The following is a 26,165-nucleotide window of genomic DNA, read 5'->3' on the forward strand; positions in this document are numbered from 1 at the left end:
TCGTGCAGGCCTAGTGGCGTAGCCCGAAAGTTTCTTCAGAGGAAGGGGAGAGGAGGGGAGGCACCCACATGACGGGATACGAGATCGGGTAAAGGGGGGAGGGACGTGGGGAAGGCCGCATGCTAACAACAGAAATTTCTAGGGGTTCAAGTGCCCGGTGTGCCACTCCCTGGCTACGCCACGGGTGCAGCCTTATCAAGGCCAGCGCGATGGTGGTCGGACATGTCGCTGTGCGGCACCTACCCTGCACCCACGACGAACTGAAAACTTTCGGAATATGACGCACTGCACAGAGTCCTAATTAAATGTAAGTAACAGTACATGATCACATGCAGCAAGACATTTATCTAATGACCATTAGTTTTTCTCTAGCTGTACAGAAGAGTTTTCAAGCCCCATACTGCACGCGTTTGTAGTGTTTAGCCTCGGTCCCACTGGAATATATTTGCAGTAGCGGATGAGTTACGGTGAATTTCCGAGCTATGGTCCCGGCATTGGCGCCGTGTTCGTTTTCCCTAGCAAGTCTATGACATTTGCCTGTTCTTAGTAAAAAAAAAAGTAAATAAAGCACTTAGTTCATATCAAGCTTTTTTTCTTTCAGGCACAGTAACAAAAAAAGGTGTTGTTTCTTTTTCATATCTTGAATGCTCGTGCTTTGAAGCTCTGTGATTCTGCAGTAAATGCTCATTGATCTGCACGGTTTCGGGGTGACCAGAAAGACCGCACCCAGTACGGCGTGCAGGCTGGACTTGTGCCATTTGACCAGCTTCTCCTTCGTCTCGTACTCGGACTACATGGCCAATGTAGTACATGGCCAATGTAGTACCTTGTATCGCACCTCTCGGCTATACACAGGGCCCGATTACAGATGGACAGCGATGCGCAGACTCTCCGTGAGCCGTTGGAAATATTTATTGAGAGCGATACGAGGCTGAAGGCGTAGCCTGAGATTTAGTTTTCGTCTTCGCACGATTCGCGCAGAACAAGAGGATCTTTCCGGTTGCCGTACACGGGTCGTATACAACACTCTCGGCTCTGTGTCTGAACGGCGCGTGAACGTGTTCTGACAGTTTATCTGCGTTATGTTTGTTTGCGTTGCCGTCTTCCATGTTTGTAAGTATGTTTGCAACAGAAAAAAAAAAGATCAGCCGGTTATCGTTTAATAGCACAACTCCACACACTTTAAGTAGTTTAACCTTGCTCCCGACTTTCCATGATATGCTGCAAAACGGAGACTGAGGAGAGATCTTATGGAATGCATCGCTGCGTGCACGCGCAACATGGAATGAAATAGGCAACGGCCAACCAACACGTTACACAGAGGAACGCTCAATGTTCCTAGAATATTTAGAGCAAAAGGCTGACATGCTATGAACATCAATGTGCTAGGCTGAGCTTGCGCTGTACGTGTACCACAGAAATGAATTTATTTACACGCATTTGATAAACAAAACGAATTCACTCTGCATGATGTCGTGCTATAACATGACTTATATGTGTTAATGCGATTATGTGCAATCACTGATTTCGTGACCAACAAACTGTCACTCTGTGTCACGCTGTGTTTATTTTACGTTTTACTAGTATGGACAATATTTGCAGCGGTTGTGCTCACACTACGCGACGAGGAGTAGCCGCCACTACCTCAAGGCGCCAATACATTGTACATGAACACGCAGTAATAATAAATAAGAACATCGCAGCAAATAGGTGAGAAAGAACAACGGCGTTACTGAGGGGACACAGATGGAAACCTTTGCGCGAAGCCGGCCTTCTCACGTCATGGATGCTTTAACTGTTTAAAATACCATACCGAAAATATTTCCGAAAGCGGCAAGCCGCTCATAGCAGCCAGGCGATAACCCGGTCAACCACGTAGTACTTGGTATCAAGTAACACCCATACGCCGATGATTTGTTCCAAGGTCAAAATGATGACAGTTGCGCCCACCATTGCTAATACCCGACTACCCAGAGAAAATGTCAACATATCCAGCACTTTATAATGCAGCCGGCACATTCTACTAGAAAATTTGGATCCTTCAACGGCTTCCATGTGCTTCCACAGCCCGTGATGAGCCCACAGCCCTGATGCAACGAATATTCTTGCGGTATCAATGAATTCCAGCCTCCCATTCTCAGGGCTTAGTTTATTACAGGCAACGACAGTAAACCAGCAATGTACAAGACGCATGGCGATCATACGTATACACATAAGCTACGTTTACTTCAATGTTGCAACAGCACGTCCCATTCTTTGACGTATCACAGTAATAGATATGTGCCGTATACGCTCTCGTCCGAAAAAGCCGGAACCTGTTTCAGGCTTTTTGCATCCCGCCAGTGAGTGGAGAAGAGCGCGCGGCGGCAGCCGTTTCTATCTCTCAATGCGACACACGCCAGCGTTTACATGCACCGCGCGAGACGACTTGTATGCGACTTATGCCGCATCACTGCGACTCGCCTTCCTAGCGCGTTGCCGCTTTTCACAAGAATGCGATATGCGCTAGAAAGGCGGTGAAATGCGCTACTTGTCGCATTCATGTTATAGCCAAACATCCATTATTATTATTATTATTATTATTATTATTATTATTATTATTATTATTATTATTATTATTCCCGCTTTAGACGTACACCGGCCTATACTAAGGTTTTCACAATGCGACAGCCAAGTTATCAGTGCCTAATCCTCACCAGTTTCACAAATTGCGAAAGTGGTGATGATAGCCATAGAAATTGACTGCCCTCCTTTCAATCCAGGAAGGGGACCAGTCAGTCCCCCTCCAGGAACGGCAGCCCTCAAACATTCAGTGCTACCCAGTAATCTTCTGCCCAGTTCTCGTCTCGACGTATGGCCACGGAAACAGCGCAAACTGTGGCGCGCATAACTATCCCAAACAACGCAAGAAACGGAAGTCGCATCTCCCCCGCATACACACAGACGCCCAGCTAACACCGGTCGTTTCTGGGACGCAAGGCAAAGAAAACCGGCGTTTCTCGGACGAGGGTCTTGCTGAGTGCCTTTGGCCAGTTCCCAGCTGAGGGCCGCGCTGGATTTACGGTTGCACTCAATGGCTTCAAGAAAGCGGATGGGTCGCAAGATCCCGTGCACGTACTTCGCGCACACGGGCCCATTCGTGTCGTCATCTCACTTCTTCCCTCCTCTCACTCCTCCTCCGTCCTGCGCAGACGGTTGGACAGAGATGAGGTCGCTTCCTCCGTTTTTCTCTGTAAACAAGCTGTTTTTGTTCCTTCTCTGATTACTTTATCACGTAGCGTCCGCTCTGGTGGCAGGCTATGTGTTGCATTACTAATGCAGCTTATTGGGACGGTCGGGGGAATAGCGGCGAAATATGGAGGATTCAAAACAGGAGAACCGTTAAACTCACCGGGCTCCTCGCGAAATAGTTTGCAAAACTAGGAAAATAGGGAGAGAAATTTGAGCCGAACAAGAAAATAAAGCAGATTGACAAGCATGCTGCCCTGCCACAGGCAGCTCTCTCGTCGATCAGCCAGAGCACGTGCGTGCGTTCAAAAACAAGCCCACTCATTCCACGCCCTTGTCCTGAAACTGGTCTTCTTCGGGACATTGGGTTGCAGCTATTGATCGCCGACTATCAGCAGGCTTGCGCGCTGCAAGGCGCTTTTGACAACGGCAGCTCTATGGGGCCGCCGTCGAATGAGGTCGCCGCCGGCGACCTTGGGTGCGGCGTCGAAGTTGAGGCACACGTTCGCTTCGTCGATAACGTCATTCGGTAATACGATCGTATTCTTTTGTCTGGTCTGTGGGGTAGGCGTGCCTGCTATCCATGTTTTCTGTTTCTGATAATACGTTCTTTTTTCGTCCATGAAATCCAGTCCTATACATTTCGCTGGATGGTCGTCGGACTCGCTAATTTCAAGTAATCAATTTCCCGAGAAATCTCGGTTTAGCATTTCGCACTTGCATGACACGAAACGTTTTTTTCCCGAGTATCTGTCGATGCTGGACACGCCGTTTGTAGCGCGCTCGCAGGTGGGCGTGACTTGGAGATCAATGCTGCGGGTCGCCCACGCGATCACGAGCGACGGGCCGGCGCTCAGTTGCGCAACGGCAAAGTGAACGCGACTTATGCGGCGTGGTAGTTATTATTTCATGTTCGCTTTCAAAGGTCTCCTGAAAACAATGTACGGGCTGCACTGCCATTCACCCAGTGCCGACTCCACGACCCGTTTCCTGCAGTTCACTCTCAGCAACACAAAGGCCCGGGATCGATTCTCGTACGTCCGAGCAGAGACCCCGTGCTGTAAGCCGATGGGCGGCGTCATCCGCATTCGCGCTAGATGCGCACACGGCGAGGGCCTGCGTGCCGTATATCCGCGGCGTAAATTGTCGTGTTCGCGCTGCCGGGTCGGCGCGCCGCACGAGGGAGTCGGCAAGGGGAAGAGGCCTCGACGGCGCGTCTTCCTGGAATGGAGCCAGGCCGAGGCCCAAGGCGCCCACACCAACGGGACGGCGCGACCTTGGGTGCGGCGACTAGGGCCGCGCCGCGTTGCGTCACGGACAACGCCCATGGCAACGTCGGTTCACTACGCAGGGCAGCTCGCGCCATCTGAGGAGCACTCGCCAAGGTGCACTCCACTGGCGGCGAAAGCGGCAGATGGGCGCAGGGGTGCATAGGCGGCGCGCTTAATCGTGTCGTGGATGCTGCAGGGCTGCTGAGCGCTTTCGCGTAAACGAAGCGAGAGGAGGGAGCACGAGCGCGGGAACACTGAGCGACTGGAGACTTCGCAGCGCAGTGCATGAGGCTGCGAATACCACTGCACGCAGTCGTCAGGAGCCGAAGCCTGGTAGAATGAAGCCGGTAAATGCGCACATAACAGCTAACCGCCAGCAGAGTACATGACGCTGAACGAACGCGCCCTATCAAAGACCGCACCAATTGCCACAGAGCAGTTAACGCACGGCCTCTTAGTGAAGCCGTATGGGGGGCCTCCAGATGAATTTCCACCACCTGGAGTTATTTAACGTACACTTAAATCCAATTCGCTCCCATCTGAACATGGCCGCCCCGGCCGGGAGTCGAACCCGCGACCTCTTGCTCAGCAGCATAACGCCATAGCCACTGCTGTGCCACCACGGCGGGTGAACGCAGAAAGGCACTCGACGCGGCGATCAAGTGCAATGTTATCGCTAGTGCATACAACGCAAACACAGAACATGGGAAAGTATACAGCTTAACCAAGATTTGCTAACAGACTTCTTAATACATTTAGCCCATATGTTACATGTATGTTACTTAACGAAAATTGGAAGCCGTCAGTGTTAAGGGATATTAGAAAAATCCTAATCCCTATTACCAACTTCGAGGCACCCGCCCCAAACTTGTGGCGAGATGCACTGTCATTCCATGTTAGAAAATAAGGTATATGCGTGCAGAGATGGGGCACAAGTAGAGGGACATCTGTTCCGTTGTCCATGTCGTGATGTGTCGTATTGTTCCTTTCCCTCTACTTGTGTCTAACATGAATATCTACCAACTAACTAGCTCGACTTCCTGTCGAGATACATTCGAGTCTCGAATCCCTCATTTTTTGTTTTTTTAATGCTGCACAAGTACTGGCAGTGTGAGATCGATCCACTAGTGACTGTCGACCGGCAGATATGCGTCTAATACACACGCAAATGCCAGCGTGGAGTTGCCGACATGTGGGCCCACACGTGGCACACGATTACCATCTTGAATGTAGCGAATTTCTGGTGTACATGCAATAAATCAAAACGTGTCTGGTTTCCACACCGAATGATGCGTCCCTCCGAGCGATACGATCTCGACACGTCCATAAATGGTTTCTTAGTTTTACAACTAACTGACGCAGAGGTCATATATGCACGATTTCGAGGAAGGGCGTTAATCAGTAAGCGATGCCGTTCTGTAGCTACGTTACTCGAAAAGAATACAAAGAGCATTAGCTTTGCACGAATGCGGTAATTTAGCGCACAAGATAATAGAATAGTTAAAAAAAAACACTAGTGCACTCGTTGATTTTGTCCGCGCCCTTAGTCCGATGCAGTATCGTTCGCAGAATCTGTTGTCACTTATGTATTGGCATTCCGATGTCCTGTGTACATCCGCACTCTGTCATCTCGATGGCGGAATACTGAAAAGGAAGTTCGAGCGGTGCCGTCATAAAGAAAGAAAGACAGAAAGAAAGAAAGAAGGAAAGAAAGAAAGAGAGAGAGAAAGACTAGCGACATAATGGAAAAGACGACGCAACACTAAACCTTCGCGTCGGACGTCCCCTATCCGGCCACGTAGGCGTAGCAGCTGGTTACACGTCGCCGCCGCCATTTCCTTCTCGTCCAACTTTTTAAACTGCCAGGTTAGCTTGCAAATAGACTCACTGAGCACAAAGCTTTCTCGCGATCAAAAAAAAAAAAATGAAGAAGAATCTTATGAGAACGTGAAGTAGTCCCGACGCTACAAATGCCTTCCGATGTGTCACAAAAATAATTGAGCGTATAAATATCAAAGGTCACCTAACAAAAGTTTCTGTCCAATACTGTTATTTTTGTTTCCTGGTGTGTGCTCAGCCTCAGCCCAAGGTCCGTCGCCTCCTTTCAGGGGGTCTTCCGCGTACACGTTTCTACGAAACGGAGAACCAAGGTCAGCGAGTGCTATTCGGAATACAGCTGCCTCGTTCGCTGCTTTGAATCACCAATGAATTTGAGCGAGCGCTCGGACAGTAGCCGTTACTCATCGAAAAAGAAACGAACGGGGCGAACGAGGGGAGGATGCGCGCTGAGCAAGCGCGGAGGAGCCAGGCAGAGATGAGTGCAGACAGTGAGGCAACTTAATCTAGGCGAGCGAGGTCGCGGCAATCCCCGCTTTCCCTCACAAAGAACAAAAATAACAGTATTAATAACAAAAAGGAAGAGAAAGAGCTTATTATGTGACAAGTCCACTGTAAAATTCATGCAAGCACTTTCATCACGGGCATCTATCTGCTCACAAGCATACAGACGTCAAATGCCGAAGAGCAAGGCCATACTTTTCAGAGTGCGACTCTAGGAACTATATATTGCACAGCAAAAAGCTGCTCTTTGCGCGCTTTTGATACACCTTCCGGAAGGGAACTACTAACCAGCACCTACTCAAGCTGACGTCTACGTGATCTGGAAGAGTTGCTGCGAGAGTCGATGCATCGCTCGCTGTACGGCGAACGCGACCCTCGAGAACTGGGACCGCCGTTCACAGCAACGCGCGTTCAAACAAGGAAGACGCGAGATAACACTTCGTAACTGGTGAGAGAGGCTGCGATGAAATTTATCGAAAGAGTTATTGACTCCACAAGGACGAACCGGCTGCTCTCAACGTCTTGAAGCCTATTACAGCAACAAAACGCTTTTACATCAACCTGAGACTCCCCTTGTACATTATACTACACGTTCCTTCAAACCCTTATCAATAGAGAGTTTTAGAATAGGGGCCCCGATAGTTTGGGGACCCAAAGAGCTTTGCGGGTGTTAGCGTTGGGGCACGCAGGAGTGAAGAGTTTTAGAATAGGGCTTTACGTTTGCGGATAGCGTCTTGCGCTGACAGCGCCACCACGGCGTCAAGGAAAAGAAAGCTATTAGAAATAATTAAATAAAATATACCATTTATTGATAGAAATAGTAATTTTGACTTGCGCGTATTCGCGTTTAATTACAATTTAGAGGTTGTTCTGTAAATAGCAAACAATTAGTAGCGTTTAGTTTTGAGCAAACCAACTTTACGTGCCTTCTCCAGCCAAGCGTAGCCGTGTTAGGCCTACGAGCCATAAAATCCACAATCGAATTCGGAATCAGCGGCGTCTAATGAATCAATCTTCATAACACACGCCAGTTGAGAGAAAGCCATAACCGCAGTCACTTCTCCTATAGCTTGCGAACTTCACGCGTTACCACGAATCGAACCCAGTTTGGTGTTAGGTTAGAGCCGTCGCTTCGATGGGTGCCGCCATGTTTGCTGTCGCAAAGCTTTTGGGGCGGCTATTTGGGCTCTCGTTAAATCAGTGAAATAGCGTTCCCAACGCAAAACCCAAACGCAGTTTGCGTCTCGCGCATGCGCAGTGGCTTCGACGCTATTTCTTTGGGGCCCCAAAACGTTTGGGGCTATTCTAAAACTCCCTAAATGTCAACCGCTAAACGACTACGCTATACATTCGCACCGTAATAACGTCAGATGCATGTGGGGGGGGGGGGGAGCTGTATGTAAGTGGTTCAACCATATTCTTGCTGTCAGCTTTCGAGGAAACTGACACTAATTTGGTACAGGCCATGAAGACGTCACAGATGAAGAAAAGAAACGGTGAAGTAAGTTTCGAGTACCGCGAAGTGGGATGAAAATACACGATGCAATATCAACGTGGCAACAAACAGCACGATGTTGCATCATCTTCACCTCCTTGTTTATGAAGTTTATACCAATTCATACATGAGGAGATGGTTACAGGGCCTCAATCAACAGTGCTATTTAGACAAAAACATTTTTTACAGCGAAGCTATTAGCCTCTGTCGGTGGTCGGCAATATTCGTGTCCGTCCGTGAACAAAATCATCACCATCATCAATGGCTCATACCCCCCAAGAAAGCAAAAAGTGCAATAGATCATCCCCCTCGTAATGCAGAGGCTACAAGCACTTAGCAAAGTGAAGCGAACGGTATATACCTTCATTGGAATCACGCATACAACGCACAGAACAGCGGACGTTTCAATAAAGCACAAGCTAAAAACAAGCATCGATCATCGTCAACAATGGCTCATACCCCTGTAAGGCAGAGGTTACAAGTGCTCAAGCAAAGTGATGCCAACAGTGCATACATTCATTGAAATCACCCATACAGAACAACATACGTTTCAAAAAGAACAAACTGAAAACAAGCATCCGAATCATGAAACGTTGACAGTCACCTTAGCCTAAAGAGGATGAAGGCGAAAGCCTGCGCGCTCACGAGACATTCATTAAATCACTTGAGATTTCTCATTCGAATGCGTTGTTCCTTCCTGTTACTTGTTTTCCCCACCAGAAGTCGTGGGTCCGAGTGCCTTAATTAACTGTGCCTTAAGTAACTTCGCCTTAAATAACACGAAAGGTCGCGAGTTCGACTCCCACCAAAGGTCGAGGGTACGACCCCCTGTTTTTTCTGGTACTGAAATTTGGTGCAATTGAATTTTCGGGACGGTCAAATTTTCGACCCATGCGCCATCTAAGGCTTTTGCCTTAATAAAGCATTGCATAGCCCCCTCAGCAGTTGTATAGTGGTGGTTTTGCAGCAGCTTCGCTGGACATCCACTTTCGCAGAGCCGGGATGGCGAATAAATTTTTTTTTTCATGTTCGTAACGTAGCAGGATGCGTTGTTGGGCAAGTTGGTTCATTGTAATAGGAAACATTGGTTGCACTTTCTAGACAATCACATGTAAGAAGACAGGACAGGCGCAATGTCTTCTTACATGTGATTGTCTAGAAAGCGCAACCAATGTTTCCTATTACAACGATGTCTTCTTACATGTGATTGTCTAGAAAGCGCAACCAATGTTTCCTATTACAATGATGTCTTCTTACATGTGATTGTCTAGAAAGCGCAACCAATGTTTCCTATTACAAGGATTGCGCCTGTCCTGTCTTCTTACATGTGATTGCCTAGAAAGCGCAACCAATGTTTCCTATTGTAACGTAGCAGTCGGTAATAAGAGGCGACTTGAAAAACGATTATGTTCCTGAACTGTCTCCAGGCATCAGGAGGATGTAGGTGCTAAAGCGAAACCGTGAATCAGACTGTAATGACGTGTTATTCAGTAAAAACTCTCCCTACGTTCGTTTCGAAGAAAAAAAAAATACGGTGGCTTTTCCAGGAGAAGATGAAGGGAAATCGTACATTGTTGAATTGCGCGCCCAAATTTCTGCGCTGATGACACCAACGCGGCATCGCAGATTCTTGTATCTGGGCTTATTTCGTGCAGGAAAATGCGGTAGAAGCTGTGAGGTTGCATGTTTGTTTATTTTCAACACAACCTATAGCCTCATTTAATCAATTATGAATCATTTAGTCACTGACAGAAGTTTCCAAAGATTTGTGACGTCAAGGGGACCTGTCGCGAGAATTTGAAGTTAGCGTTGCCAGCAGCGTCTGGTCTTACGCCCTTTTCTAGCATACCAAAATTCATCCGCTATTGATGAAGGTTATGGCACCAGTTTATTATTCAAGAAGCTTGATGTACAAATAAAGCTTATATTAATAGCTTCCCTTCGCGCTATAAATATGGACAACGGAGAAAACGTTTGTCTTCGGTACACGGACTCGCACATTATGCACAGGTGCGCACATAATTTTAGACACGGGAACACTGTTGGAGGCACTACTTAATTGATTTATTTCATTACTGGCTACTCCCCCCCCTCCCCCCTCCCCCCCTCCTTCCGCTTCCCTTCCGAAGGAAAAAAAAAGACACGAACAAGCCCACACCCAATGAGACTCTGATTCCCCTTACTCAATTACAGCCGAAAACCATTAAAAGGCTGCCGACTCCTCCATACGTTTAGAGAATCCCACGTGTTCTTGATAGCCCCTGGAATTTCTGGAAAAAATTGAAAAGAACTCCCGTGGTCAACTCAAGAACTCCTGGAACCTCCTCGACAACGCGCTTCTCCCAATCTTACAAATTAGAAGCATACGGTTTGTATATGCAGCAGCTGAAGCGGATTGATTGATTGATTTGATGATATTGGTAAAGTTCGAACCTTTAGTCGCCAGCTTTCCCACAACATTTCATTGCCAAATGAACAGACAGAAATGAAATCACGACATAAGAAGATAAACGAGGTAACACGCGCGCATATAATGACGCGCTCCAATCCATGTGCTTCGCATAAGAGTACAGCAGACGCCCGCTGTCCACAGCGCCATCAGTTGGCAAGCAGGACATGCGGAAGATTAGCGAGCGTTCCGCGAGGTGGCCTGTGCTGGGTTCACCTTTATATTTCTCCACACTGTTTTTGCTTCAAAGACTATCGCAGAATAGGCACGTGCAACGCAATACGAACGCCGGTTCATCGAAGTGCGCGAGCGTGCTGCAGGCACCACGGCTCGATCAAGGCTGCGCCTGGCAGAAAGTAAGCCCGACGAAGAAGTGGCGGTGTCAGTGCCATGGTCACCACTCAACACAAGTGGGCGGATGTTGTTTTTTTACGCAATGTCGTGCAGTGCCTGAATCCTGAAGCGCGAGAGACCCATTAGTAGATCATAACTGCTGTTCATTCACGAAAGCTGCTTCCAGTACGAATTTCTGGTTTAGTTGGTCATACAGTGCACGGGATGCTATATGTAAGACTACTCTGCCAAATGGAGCAGTTAAAATTATGCAGGTGGCGCTTAAACAAAACTTTCACCAATTCAGGTAGAGCACAGAATGAATCTGGCCCACTCCGCGTGAAAGAAAGAGAGAACAGTTATACTTGACGGTAGCAAGTCGCACCCAGAACATCGCATGTCACATTTCCACTGAACCTCTCTGCACGAGAGGCGTCTCCAGACTTCTCCTTTTTTACTATCGATGCGGCTACAAGGTAAACGCCGCGCTACGAAAACATTGAGGTTGCATGGGTACATAGAAAGGGCGTCTTCTCCAAACTCTGAAAGCCTTCGCTGTAGGAAGGCTAATCTTGCTGCGCAGAAAAGGCATGAAGGCCAGTATTGCGCCACCAACGCAGAAAAACGGCCAGAGCATGCTACAAATAAACGCCGAAAGCGGTGTGCGAAACACGGAATACGACGGCCCCGGGAGTACTCATTGGTATGCAAGTCGTAGTGCCATCACCGTCACTACCACGCTCTTAAAGTTTCTTATATTTACTTGAGCCTTGTCGACACTGCCATTACTAGGATATCAAAGTATTTTTCGACGCAGAGCCGCCAGAGGCGTCCGGCATAGCGCCCAGATTGCCAGCCACGTGGTCCACGCGGCTCCGATTGCGACACGCCGAAAGCGCATCTCGGGGATGCTCTCCGAGAAGGTGAGCGATTAAGAAACGCCTGGAAGGAGGAGGTGGATCGCGCACCCCTCATGGGCCCCCTACTGCCCGCCCCCGCACGGCGCTGTCATTACGAGAAAATAATCCGATTGGCATGCGCATGAGTAGCGGTTCCCAAGTCGAGCACGCTGTCCTTCACGCTCGTGCGAATGAGTCGTTCTTCCGTTTGCGCAATGCCGGTTTAGTCCACATGCACGATTAAACGGCGCTGTCATGCCAGCGAGATAGAAATGACGTCACTTCAAGGTCGCGCCAGCCGTCGTCTACGCCGGGGGGGACCTGCTGCGCAAGGAAGCCTCCCCCTTGGTTGCCAAGTTGGGGGCGAGGTCGAGGCGCCCCCGCTCTCGGGACGCGGTGCCATGCGGTGCGCTCTTTAAGCCGCTGTCGTTTGATCGCCGCGCGGCGTACGTTGTACTCCTAGCGCCTCTTCCGCGGGGCTCACTCGAACCTGTCCCGCTGCAGCCGTCGTGAGCCGCGCTAGACGGCTCCGCCGCCATCGCCAGACCGCGCGCACCGCGGAAGGAGGGCCGACCCGTTCGGGCTGCATACGAGCGGGCACGCCGCCTAATCAAAGGAAGCGGGAGGCTCGGAGAGCGCTCCAAGGTCGCGGCCGATGCATCACGCATTCGCCGTCTGCGCAGGTTGGAGAGCCGAAAACGCAAAGTGTGTGCGCCGGATGCTGCCCTTGAAAAAGTGCGACCAAGCCACGTGGCTCGGTGTCTTACGTAACAATGGCGGCGGGCTGTTTGGACTGCGGAAGTGTAAAAAAGTAGCCGGCCAGTGCAAGGTCGCGGCGACTTCCTTGCACAGCATTCATTAATATGCCGCGACGCGCGCTTGTTTCCATATAGACTAATGAGAACTTGGCCGCCCGACAAGAGCTGAGCATCCGCTACGAGCGCCGGAGGAACACAGAGTAGCGGGGCCCGGACGGGCCCCCTGGCGTCCGCAGTGCGTCGTCACCAGCACGCCTGGTGCACTGCTGACCCACATTCCGCTCGCAGACCCAGTATTCCCAAGGTGAACGAGAGGCGACGAGCTGGCCGGTAGTCTGCGGTGTGGGTGTGCAGTCTGCCTTGTGAGCCGCTTCTTGGCCCGCTTACACCGAAGCCAGTGCGAGCGTTGCTTGTGCACGTACTTCCTACGTTCGCGTTGCTAACTCAATGCGTTGCACTTGGGGTGAAAGGGAAAAATTGTGCGCCACTTATAGTAAGGCATAATCGAGCGAAAGCTGCTCGAGGACAGCTTCAGATAAAAAAAAAAAAAGAAAGCGAACCAGACAAGTTCAGTTTCTTGGCCTGTACTTCCATATACGCCTCGAAACTCAGATAGGGTACGGAACTCTTTATTTTTTTACATGTCCAGCAAGAAATAGCCGCAGAATATGTTCATGTGGCTTACAGTAATCGACATTAAAAAAAAGTTGTGGAACTGAGTTTCTTTAAATCTAAAAGGGATATTGACTTAGCTTGGTGGCAATGCGTTAAGCGTTTGCCAAAAAGAAAAAAAAGAAAAAAAAGGAAGGAGAAAGACAGGAAAGGTAGTTCGTCACGATCTTGACTGAAGCCTTGCATGTACAGGGAATTTGGACATTGCCTATTCGGCTATCTGTCGAACTTCACCGCAATGTTACAGCGCAACTCAATGGGAGGCATTAAAAAAAGAAAAAAAAAAAGAAAATATACACCTCAATAGGACGCCAATTTTAACGTCTTCAGTTAGCAACGTCAAAAGAGTAAGCCTTTCAAACAACGTGCGCATTTACGGCACGTAGACGTAACTTTCCTGTTACGCTATATCAGTGTTTTCGTTAGGATTAAAACACTACTAATAACTCAACAGGAAAGTTACGATTAAAGGCCGTAAATACGCATGTTATTAGGAGGGCGTATGATCTCGAAGATGATAACCAAACGTTGTTGAAATTCGGCAGATCTTTTGATGCATATATATACATAAACAAATAAATAAATAAAGAAAGAAATATATATATACATATATATATATATATATCATCGAGTGTTGAGCGAGGTGTGCGCGCATTTTCCGAGGTCGGTGATTATCATATTTGGCGATTTCAATTTTCCTAATATAGATTGGTCGACGCTTTCCGTATCGGCCACGGATGCGGCCGCGCATACCTTTCTCAGCACTTGTCTTGACTTTTCATTAACCCAACTTATTAGTCAACCAACACGATCCACTGAAACTTCTGCCAATATACTAGACTTAATCTTAACTAATAATCCGGATATATTATCTGACATAACTCATGAAGCAGGCATCGCTGACCATGATGTCATAACTGGATGCATCAACTTTTGCGTGAGCAAAAGAATAATTACCAAAAAGAAAATAAGGTGTTACGGTAAAGCCAATTTCGACGCAATTAACAATGAATTAACCACATTTTCAGGTCAATTTCTGCATGATTTTCATTCCCGTTCCATTGAACAGAACTGGGTCCTGTTTAAGGCCACCCTCAGTTCACTCATTGACACCTACATTCCTGTGTTATCCATTTCCTACAAAAGCAGTTCTCCATGGTTTACTAACAAGCTTCGGCGGCTTAATAACAAAAAGAAAAGACTTTACAGGCAGGCTAAGCTGACTGGTGTAGCGAGTGCTCATGATAAACACAAAGCATGTGAAAAGGCTTATAAGGCATTACTAAAATCCACTCGCAAAAACTTTTTTTCTCATGATTTACCATCCATGCTAAAAACTAATACTCGTCACTTTTGGCGTGTGGTGAACCCTGCAATTCGCACTGACATCATTCTTACTGATTCTTTTGGTGTTCCCATCAGCGATTCAGATTGCGCTCAACTTCTTAATGATACGTTTGTAACAATTTTCACTCATGAAAACATTAACTCATTGCCAACTTTAAAGACATTAGTGGGAATCACAATGCATGAGGTAGACATCAGTGAGGCTGGTGTTTTATCTCTACTAACCAATCTTAAAATGTCATCTAGTGCCGACCATCTAGGTTTCAACAATAAAATTTTAAAGAATACATCGCATAGTATTTGTCCTCTGTTAACAGCTCTATTTTCCCAGTCACTATCAACTGGTGGTATTCCTAATGACTGGCGCATTGCTAAAATAATACCCATTTTCAAATCAGGTGATCGCGCTTCTCCCCTTAATTATCGTCCCATCTCCTTAACCAGCACTATTTGTAAATTACTCGAACATATCATACACAGTCAAGTAATCAACTTCCTTGAAGACCATAACATTATTTTTAAGCATCAGCACGGTTTTCGCAAGGGCTACTAATGTGACACACAACTTGCCGGATTTATTAACGACATACACGCACTAATAGACGCCGGGTTCCAAGTTGACGCAATATTTTTAGATTTTTCTAAGGCATTTGACCGTGTTCCACACCATAGGTTGGTACTTAAACTTTCACAGCTTAACATTCACCCTACTATAATTGCATGGATCACCGATTTTCTCTCATCTAGAATTCAGTTTACATCAGTTAACAATTCTAACTCATGTTATGCTGATGTTACGTCTGGAGTTCCACAAGGCAGCGTACTTGGTCCTTTACTCTTTCTAATTTATATTAATGATTTACCCAGTTGCGTTTCATCTAAAATCAGACTATTTGCAGACGATTGTGTAGTTTACCGATGTGTAACAAGTAACACCGATAGCCACTTACTACAAACTGACCTGGACGCAATAAGTGCATGGTGTTCTAATTGGTTAATGCCATTAAATATTTCCAAAACTAAACTCATGTCTTTCACCAATAGGCCACGAATTCTAACCACCTACTCCCTTGATAACAACCCTGTGGAACTCGCAACTACTTACAAGTACCTTGGCATCAATCTTCAATCAAACTTATCATGGAATAATCATATTAACCTTACCCTTGCCTCTTCAAATCGTACTCTCGGACTTATTAAACATAACTTAAAAGAAGCCCCAATGCATGTTAAAAAACTAGCATACACAACATTAATCCGTCCTAAACTAGAATACGCGTCTGCCATCTGGGATCCCGAACAAACGTATATCATAAGTAACATCGAAGCCTTGCAGAACCGTGCTGCGCGATTTATATTTTCAGATTATTCACGTTACACCAGCGTCACCGCGTTAAAGAATAAAGCTGACTTGGACAACTTAGCTCTTCGCCGTAAAATTTCTCGCCTAACACTTTTCCATAAGCTTTATCACCATCCATCACTTCACGATGATTTCTTTCAGTCACCAACAGTTATTTTTCCACGCCGTGACCATCCATACAAAGTCAAACGCATTAACTGCCAGTCATCCCATTATGCATCTTCGTTCTTACCACGCACAATAACTGAATGGAACGCCTTACCATCAGTCATTGCCACGGAACCAGACTTGACTAAGTTTCAACATTTAATTCGCTCACGACTTGTCGACTAATCGTATTATTATTCTTTTTTGGGACTTTTACAGTGTTTTTCGATATTTGTTGGTGTTTTTAGTGCAGTTGCCTTATGTTCTCCTAATATGTACTAATGTTTTCTCTGTAATAATTGTGACCTAATTATCTTGTATGTTAACTATGTTTCACTGTATTATTACTTCTGTTAACCTCTCTTGTTTTTAGTATGTACAAACTACAACCAGTGCTTGTGATTGACCCCCCCCCCCCCATGTAATACCCTCGTAATGAGGGCCTTTGGGGGTATTTTGAATAAATAAATATATATATATATATATATATATATATATATATATATATATATATATATATATATATATATATATATATATATATATATATATATATATATATATTGCAGTCTTTTGGTGCAGTCTTTTTCATGATCTACAACCTCAACGAAATTCAATGTCTAGTAGCCCTCAGTGACACACATTGCATTTTTCTGTGACTTGCTTGGCTTTATTGATCGTTAATCCCTTTTATTTGTTCACCTAACAGGCCTCTCGCTTCCCTTTGGTTATAAGTAAATATAAAAAGAAAGTGCAACAGTCTGCGCAACTCAGGGAGGCAGGTCACAGCCTTCCGGAACTGTTACCCACCCATGGCAATCTACGTTCCCCATGATTCGATACTCTGTACACCTTGCCCTGCCCTAAATTATCGGAGTTAACGGGAGGCAACACATTCAGACGCGCTGAAGAAGTGTATAAAAGAAAAAGATAAAGAAGCACGCGTGCTAATGGCAAGTAAGCAAAAATTAGAGGTCCCGCGTATTTGAGACAACTGCCGAAGATAAACGAGAACAAGCGAGCGCAAAAAAAAAGAAAAAAACTTTCTGTCAGTGAAAGTGCAGCCCATAAGGGATATGCGCACCTCCACCGACCCCACGGCGCCGTTTGACACGGGCCACCTTTCGGCACTTAACGACGACGCCGTCGGCTCAAGGAGGTCTCGCTTCGCTCAGCGGCGAAAGTCACGCATACTGTGTCGGCGGTGGGAGGCAGCCGAGGTCCGGGCTGAGGACGCGGCACTAAAGAACTCCCAGGAGGGGAAGAGCCTAATTAGGCCGTCGCCCACAGTCTCGAAGAGTGCACGGCAATTACGGCCAACTGCGCGCCAAATGCCGCTGACGCTCCTTCGCGTGGGTCATCGGCGGCCGCGGGTCGTGAGCCACGCGGGCGCCGACCGCCGCGCGGCACGCCGCGCCGGCGTGGGTCGTCCATTACGCCACGGGTCATCGCGGCGAAAAAATAAAAAACTGGCCGCTTTGCAAGGTGAGGGACGAATGACCGCCGCCTGGGACCACAGTGCCGCCTCGATTACGCTTCCCTTGGGCGGGGGTGCCGCCGAGTGGCTCCCGGGGGCTCGATTTCGTTGGCTTGCATAACAATTTGGAAATAGAGAGGGAGAGAAAAGAAAATGAACAGACACCCGCTTTCCTTTTCCTTTTCTCTGTTTCTGCAAATCACCTACGCGTTTGCCGACGCCAGTTCACCTACGCTGTTGACGACCATCGGTGACGTGCCTCGAAGGAGGTTAAACACTTCGGCGTTGCTCTTCCTGCAAAAGCAGAGTTGCTCATTCTACTACTCGGCAGTCAGTGGAGCAAGTTCTGGCCAACAGCGTTTACTTTTTCTTCAATTCACACACAGATTCCCGTTCACATCGTCGAACAAGACATCATCATATGCACTCATATGCTAGTGAGCCGCTATCGCCGGTTCACCCCCGCGCGCTTTCACTCGCGTATGGCGCGCGGCGACGATTTTATCGCCCTTGGACTATATACGGAACCTCACGGCGACGACAACTGCAAAAATGCGCCTGGAGTGTCCATACAATTGCTAGCGCATTAAAAGAAAGGAGGAGTTTTGTCACGGAAGTCTGGCAATGTGGCGGGTTACATTGAGAGAGGAAACGCCACAGAGACATGGCGGACACAAAGAGAGCTAGAAGGCGCGCACGCGAGGGCTTGCTTGCAAAGCACAATGTGGAACGATATGTAGCAACGACAAGCGCAAGAGGCGCTATCAAATGAGCTACGATGTCTGGCGAGGAATACGAATAACTTCGCGAATGAAGGCAATATGTAATGACTACATGTGCGTCGGTTCGCTTTTGCTTCCAGTGTGACTGGTTTGCCTAACGAGACGGGCAGAAAAACATGATCCAAAGCCGCTTTCTTTCTTCTCTTTCGCCGTCAGTCAGCTGGGGGACCTGAATGCGTCTGCTCTGTGCCGCGGACCTCGGTGCCTTCCGTATCGCTGTGCGCTCAGGCGTGTGGACGCACTTGCGCGCTCTCATCGGCGATCACGCACAGGCGACGCGGCGGTGAGTCAGTGAGTAGAACAGAGGACGAGTCCTTGGCGCCGCGGCAGGACCACCATCCCGCTACTCCTATCTGGGTCGCGATCGCAAGCAGCGTCTCGTAAAACATACTAAAGAAAAGAAAGTAAGAAAGAACCGGTCAGAGTAGACGTGCGGTGAGACAGCGGGCTTGTTACGCGGCCTCCTATTTATAGCGGCCCTGACCGTTACACGCAGTGCGCCTGCTAAGATTTGCGAGGGTGAGGACGGATGCTGGGAGAAGAGAACGAGCAACCGCCCCCGCCCTGCTTCAGATCGCGCGGCCCCGTCAATAAGGACGGGGTGGGCCTGAGGCCAACGACGCCGGGTCCGCCGGTACGGACGAATGCATGCTGCCTCGATCGCTGCGTCCAACCACAGCGCATCCTGAAAGGCTGAGAGAGCGTGCGAGTCAGCTGCACGACTTCACTAGCCGAGAGCGTCGGACAGCATGATTACGTGTTGCGCACCCGCGCAGAGGCCGCGCCGCGCTCATCGAGGACCCAGGCAGCGCCACTCGGGGTGCGCGCCCGAATGCGAAAGGAGGACGTCGAAAGATGTTTTCCAACGCACGAAGGCGGGCGCAGCCGAAATTCGTGCGCAAAACCTGTCCGCTGCAGATGCTAGGCTTGCAGTTCTCTTCTCATTTGCTGTGTTTCGCGAGAAAACAAACACGAAACTAGGACAACTGCCCAGTTACCGAAGGGTGCTCTTAAACTATTTCTAGTTGTGGCTATGCCAAAGAAGCGTATATGCGAAGAAGGGGGACCACAGGCCTGTTGGAGATTATTATAAGAATTTCTCGTTCTGCTAGTCGGTGAAACCTTATTTGCTGAATGGACGGAAGGCGCGAACAGACGAAAATACAGAAAATAGGACAGACGAGATGAGCGCTCTCTTGTATATGTCTTGTACATGCCTTTCTATATGTGTGTCGGTTCGGCGCCAAACTATTGCCATGTGGGTGCTCGCATCGATACCCTCCTCAATGATGGTGAGGTCTTCTTCATCGGCTTCCTGCCTTAAGAATGTCCTGTCCACTGTGACGGCATTGCCATCAAATGATGCTCTGTGAACCATCGCATATTGTTGTCGCAACCACGGCACATCCGAACCGATATGTAAACAAGGAACGATTCATCTATCGTGCGTCCAATTTCGCCGAATGCACTGACATTGACCCCAAGCACTTGCCGACAGAGGCCTAGAACTAGCTGCGCAGATGCAGGAAGGTGCCTCGCATATATATATATAAGAGAAGAAAAAGAAGAGGAACGGTAGGTGTAGTATCTGCAATCTAGAGCGCTCGTACGCGCCGTCGCATTCCACGTGTTCGGGACGACGCCGCGTGTTTGTATCTGGCCGAATGCGCGCGTTCAATGTCACTCGTGTCGCGGCGCGGGGATGACGCGCGCACGCACCATACTTTTCCAAGATCGCCTCGCTGCCGCAGGCTGAGGAGAAAGGCGTGGCCGCACTCGCGGCGGTGACCTTGGGCGAGTTCCAGAGATGCCTCGGCGCTGGAGAAATCGTAAATAAGCGGCGTGTTGCGCGGCGGCGGCGGCAGTGGAGCATCTACTACGGGGACCCGCCGACTCTCCTCGACGGCTCGAGGAGCTCATTTGAGCGCAGCCAAAAACAACGAGAGTAGAAATTTAAAGAAAGAAAGAAAAAAACTGCGCGGAAGCGTATCAGCGTAGATAGGACAGGAAGTCAACACGCTAGCTCGTCTCTGCTACACAGGCGGCCGCCGTCGGGTGTAGGGCGCGGCATTATACAGTATAAATCGCGTCATAAGGAGGTAGGGGGGCTTGAGTGACAGCGTGTTCGCTTCCCGGGTCGTGGCCGTGCCGCGCGACCGGGCCGGCTGGCTCGCCCGGCACGATTAGCGTGCCCGCGCTCAGCTTCCCACGGCGTCTCAGCATGGTCGTAATGCCGAAAGCTCGCAACTAGGAAGTCGCAGAATGCACTGAATTGGTCGTTTATACCGATGGCTGGTATTTCTGAGCCATCCTCGATCCTCCTCCGCCAGCAGCTGATCTCGGTATTTTTCTTTTATTGCCTGGAAGGAATGCTTACAACGAGTGCCCCACCGTAATAGCCCTGTCAGCCTTGATGCGCATGACGTGTCTGAGGATGGTATTTAGTTGCCTACGGGCGTCACGTCCCTCCTTATCACTTCGACGCGCAACATTCGGGTGCAGAACGAAGATAAGACCGACGAGCAGTGGCTCGCGTATTGCGTCGTTGCTGTTATTATGTTTGGAGATTAGGATGTTCCTGCCCGGTGGAAAGAATTTTCGTTATGTTTTCATCCCTGCCCTCTTACACCACATTCTACATCCTACGCGCGCTCAATGTTACACATTTCCCCATTCCTATCTTTGCGCATGCGTACCCTAAAGTTTATTTTCATATATGGAAGGTAACGACTGTTTACGCACCAAAATATTGGCGCCTATTCCAATCGATGCTTCAATGCTGGCATAGAGCGCAATGAAAATGGGATATGTATCCCATTTCCCGAAGACCGAGTGTTGACGCTGTCAAGAAAGCGACTACGCTGCGAAAACTGACAGGTTGAGTCATGCTACTTTCTTATTCCAGCCGGAAACGTTGAATCAAGAATTAAATAAAAAAGAAACGAAAGAAAGGAAGGGCGACTGAATTAGGACTTTATAGCGCCAAAACTAAGCCGCCGCTATAAGCCATCCTTACCCGCGGTGACATTGAAACTTCTCCAGGATGGCGAGGCTCCAATAGTACGGTGTGGCTTTTTCGTAACTATACGTCCTTTTTTTTATCTCTTTACTTGTTTGAGGTTTACAGAGAAAGCGAGAGAAAGACAGAGCAAAGGTACGGAAGTAAACCAGACAAACGTCCGGTCGGCTACCGTGCTGCAAAGTAAGGAGAATCGGCGTTTAAAGATGGCAGGAAGAGGCATATTTGACTAGCATAGTAAAATACACAGCGTGTCCCTATACATATGCGGTCTCCCAGCTTCGTTGCGTGTACTCTTATTGAAGAAACGCCAAATTCATTTGTTCAAGAAAAAAAAAAAAGACACATACACACGGTCACCATGGTGCACCAAGTGCGTTGCTTGCGAACGAACTCATAGGTTTTAGGGGGTGAAAGACGAAACGATTCGCAAGGACGAATAGTCAGTGGCTGCCTCAGTGTTAAGAAGTCGTTCACCTATATGTGCTACACAAGCGCTGGTTGCGGAAAGTCATTCTGCGCATGACAGACGAAGGCAAAGGCATTTAATGAGGATATCCAGAGATCGAAGCCAGGAGCACTGGACAAATGCTTCTCGTTGACGAGCGCGAGCTCCAGCGTTCGCGCTCTCTCCACAATGATTGAGCTGTTGGCGCCAGGTGTTTTGTGGACAGACGCTGCGCTCTTGATAAAGCAATTTTCCGTGCTCTCGTTCGACCACCGGAAATGGCTCGAGTTGAGAAAAGTACGAACGAAAGAACAGTTGGCGGGGACAAGGTGGAATGTGATACGATAGCGAGATTATCGATCCCAGTTCAGCTACAGCGTCGCGACGAAGCAAACGGGGCCTGTCTCAGTCAAGCCCGAAACGTCCCTGCTGTGCGCTTCACATGACATCGATCACGCACGCGCGCAGCGCTGTGGGAACCTCCGTACCCGGCGCATTGCGCGACTGAGCGCGCGACAGGAGAGCGACGACCAAACGTCCTGCCGCCAGTGACACAAACGGCGCAACGTGAAGATCGCTCTGACGGCCCACATGCGCGACAACGAAGGCGTGGCTGAAGCCCTCGCTCGTTGTGCGCATGCGAACGCCGCACATTTATGAGTGCTACAGCATTCAGAACAACCAGTTGAATCCACCCAACGATATTTTCCATCAAACACAAAGGTATTTCGCGGATGCGAGTTTTCGTGCCATGTACGTATTCGTTTGTTCGTAGGCAAGGAAATGATCTGTCTCCTTGCCATATCAGAATGGAAGTTTTGCGTGCGAAGAAAAATCGTTGCGCTTTTCATTTTATTTATTTATTTATTTATTTATTTACGAGGATCAATCGTTCGATCTAATGCAGGCACCACTGTTACCCATACACACGGCGGGAGAAGGTGTGCGAACAGCTCGAAGCTGTTGCCCACGTGGATTTTAACCTGTTGTCAGGCGTCCAACACTCCTTTCGGACTAACGCTCTTAGTTTACGAAGAAGTTTAATAATGGAATCATATGTGACGCGTCTGCATCTACGAATAGCGCATTTAGTGTGAACGGTGTTCAATAGACACTCTTGGACTGCATACGTGTTGTAAAACATTTAGCTACATAGCGAGTGATATAGGTTGCAAGGAGGCGCCCGCGAGCAGCAGCGCATATTCATCCTGTGTTTCTGCGGTCTATGTCTCGCCCTCTTGCGAGGTTCAACATTGAAATTGATGGTACAGTTACGGCTTGTAAAAGTTACTTCCGCAAAATTTGTTTAGAGAATTGGTAAATTGTTTTTACTCTGTCAAACAAGAAGATGCGAGAAAATTTCTCGCTACACCGCGAGATACATTCCGGCACCAAGAACTGTACGACTTCGAGTAACGAGCTAACGACGAAGACACCGACTCTCGCACGGTTATAATCGCCTGCTTCGACATTGTGCTCGATCGTCTTCCCTGCGCATGTACAGAAGTGCTCACCACATTCGCAAGCTTAGACGGAGAGCGCCGGCGGCGTGGGCCGCCGTCTGCACAAGAGCGTCCGGTGCATCTCACCTGCGCGCTGTCAGGAATCTGGCCGTTCGGAGATCCTGCAGGAGCGTCGTGTGCCGTGATCGCCATGTCACGGCCGTGGCACGACGCGCCACCGGGTAGCGTTCGGTGCGAAGCCCGGGAGCGTCCGCAGAGTTAGCAGTCGTCTCTCGTAAGCGCCGAGATGAAACAAGAACGGATCCGGAGACGTTGCTCTGCAAGGTGCCGCCGATGCTTCGTCGAAAGACTGTCGCCGGAGCTTACCACGCCCAGCCGGGAGAGGCGAAACACGCTTTCGAAAGTGGCTCCACGACGCCGCCGACGCCGCCTCACCGCGCAGCGCCCGAGCCGATCACGGACGTCGGCAGCCAAGCCTAGCCGACTCTCGTTGGGAGGGATGGCCGCTGTGGTTGAGAGAGAGGAAAGAGCGGGCGGAGCAGAGAGAGAGAGAGAATGCCGCCTGCTTGAAACTGGCCGGCGCGGGAGAGTGCGGCACAAAATGAGATCGAGAGCAGGAAGTGGGTAACTTCGTCTGTAGCCCTGACGGTGCTGATGGCTTCAGATGAAGGCACGTAACGCTCGGTTAACTCATACCAAGCGTTCAGCCTCACAGCCTGTGGTGCCGCTACAGATTATGGCCAGAAATTATTCTGCGTTTCGTTTCGCGTGGAGCAGCTGCACGTGAAAGGGACATTCTTCCACTGTTGACTGAGTTGTGACCGTATTTCTTGTTCGCTAATACGTGCCTTAAAGAAGCAGGAAAAAAAATGAGAGAGAGCGAGAGAGAGACTGTAATACGATGTTCATAACCACCGGTATACGCTTGGCACTTAAAAGGCACGAATATTGGTGCACGATACAACATAGCGACTGTATGAACACACAGGAAAGTGCACAATGTGAGACAGAATTCGACAACTTGAACGCTAAAGTGTCGATTCTAGGTGAATATGAAAATAATGCTGCTGCTCAGCCAGCGCCCAGATCGGGTCGGCTAAGGTGCCCCTCTATGGCGCGTTCTGTGGCGCGAAGGGACAACCCGGAGGTTGCCCCCAACGGGGGGGACAACAGAGCCAGCCAGTGTCACCGCAGCGAACGCAGGCCCCTGGGAGCGTGGCCGAGGAGGACGGAAGCGGCGGCGGCGGAGCCCTTTCGACCCCGCGCGCCTGCCGTCCAGGCCCGGTCGCCGCACTGTGAGGAGAACGGGGCGTCGTTCTCGCACGGTCGGGAAGTGTGGCCCCCATCGGCGAATGCAGACGCACCAGACGGCACAACAAAGGCCGCCGCCTGTGCCGGCGGACGAAAAGGAAAGACCGCCTGGGCGTTAACACGGGAAATCAATCGATGACCGCTGAAACTGGCCGGGAAAGAAGCACCGAAGGCACGCTAAACACCCATCCGACTAACCAGCAAATGGGACATATTGCGTCTTCAATTTCTTTCTTTCTTTCTTTCTTTATTTGTTTCCATTGCTAAAATACAATGACGAGGGCTAAGATAAAAGCTGCAATGAGGCAGCTTGAGGTGCCCTTAGCCCCCGTGTTACATGGTGGCAGTGAGTAGCGCAATCAACCGTACTCAAAGAACATTACATATAAATAATACTTACAATCATCAATCAAGAGACTTTTCTATGACGGAACAAACAAACAAGGAACAAAGAAATGGGATAAGGACAAATAAAAGCAATGCAGATAGTAGGCACCACCACATTACATACACTTGGCAATACATAAATAATAGTTGAAACCGCGTACACTTGACGATGCATAATTAAAGGTGAAAAGAATCGATGGTCGATTATTATTGGAATTATTAAGTGAAAGAAAAGGACGAGCAAAAATTATGTCATTACAAACATTAACAAGACACACATGTGAATATAGGTGAGAAAGGAATTACGCTTGATTCATTATTTAGGAGAATGTTCTGATAAGTAACGACAGTTCTGACCGTGTTATGTTAATGATGTCAATACCAGCGTCATGTAATGTATTAAGCAGTCTGGGTAATTTATTTTTCGTCATTTGCAAACCGTAGTTAGTTCTTGAAGGGGGTATAGACCAATATTCTCCGCGTCGGGTAATATAGGTAGCTGTATTTCTTTGCAGACAAGCAATTTCATTAAATACGCTGTTTTCAGAGTTTGAGTTTGAGTGCCATGTACGAAGGAGAGAGCGGTTGTATAGAGAGTAGATTGTAGGTATGTTGTATTGTTTAAAAAGGTGTTCACTGTGACTGTGATATGGCACATTTGCAATTATACGTACGATCTTTTTCTGTAGTAAGTGTATTTTCCTGAGGTTAGTTTCAGTAGTTGTGCCCCACACAAGGTGTGTGTAATTAATGTGTGATGCAAATAGTGAGTGATAAATTAATATTTTTACGGATGTTGGTAGACGATATCTGTTCTTGTTTAGCATTCCTGTGATACGGCTAAGCTTTTGTACTACAGAGTCTACTTGTCGATCCCAGTTTAGCGTACTAGAGAAGTATGTACCTAATACTTTAATTTCATTTACTATTTCTATGCTCCCTTTGTTCATCTCTAAAGTGTGTCTTTGTGGAATCT

At 48.4% G+C, this 26,165-nt stretch overlaps 1 protein-coding gene across 1 annotated transcript in view; it reads right to left on the reverse strand.

Annotated features, from left to right (window-relative positions):
• The window catches only part of LOC135911558 (uncharacterized), a 412,939-nt gene extending 388,957 nt beyond the window's left edge, over window positions 1–23,982 (reverse strand). Inside the window, exon 1 of the mRNA XM_070528859.1 lies at window positions 23,618–23,982. Within this exon, the coding sequence (XP_070384960.1) occupies window positions 23,618–23,683 (66 nt within the window). The 5' untranslated portion in view covers window positions 23,684–23,982. The remainder of the gene's footprint in view (window positions 1–23,617) is intronic.
• Window positions 23,983–26,165: the final 2,183 nt, after the last annotated feature.

The sequence above is a fragment of the Dermacentor albipictus genome, chromosome 1 (genome assembly GCF_038994185.2).
Source record: "Dermacentor albipictus isolate Rhodes 1998 colony chromosome 1, USDA_Dalb.pri_finalv2, whole genome shotgun sequence".
NCBI classification, from domain to species: Eukaryota; Metazoa; Arthropoda; class Arachnida; order Ixodida; family Ixodidae; genus Dermacentor; species Dermacentor albipictus.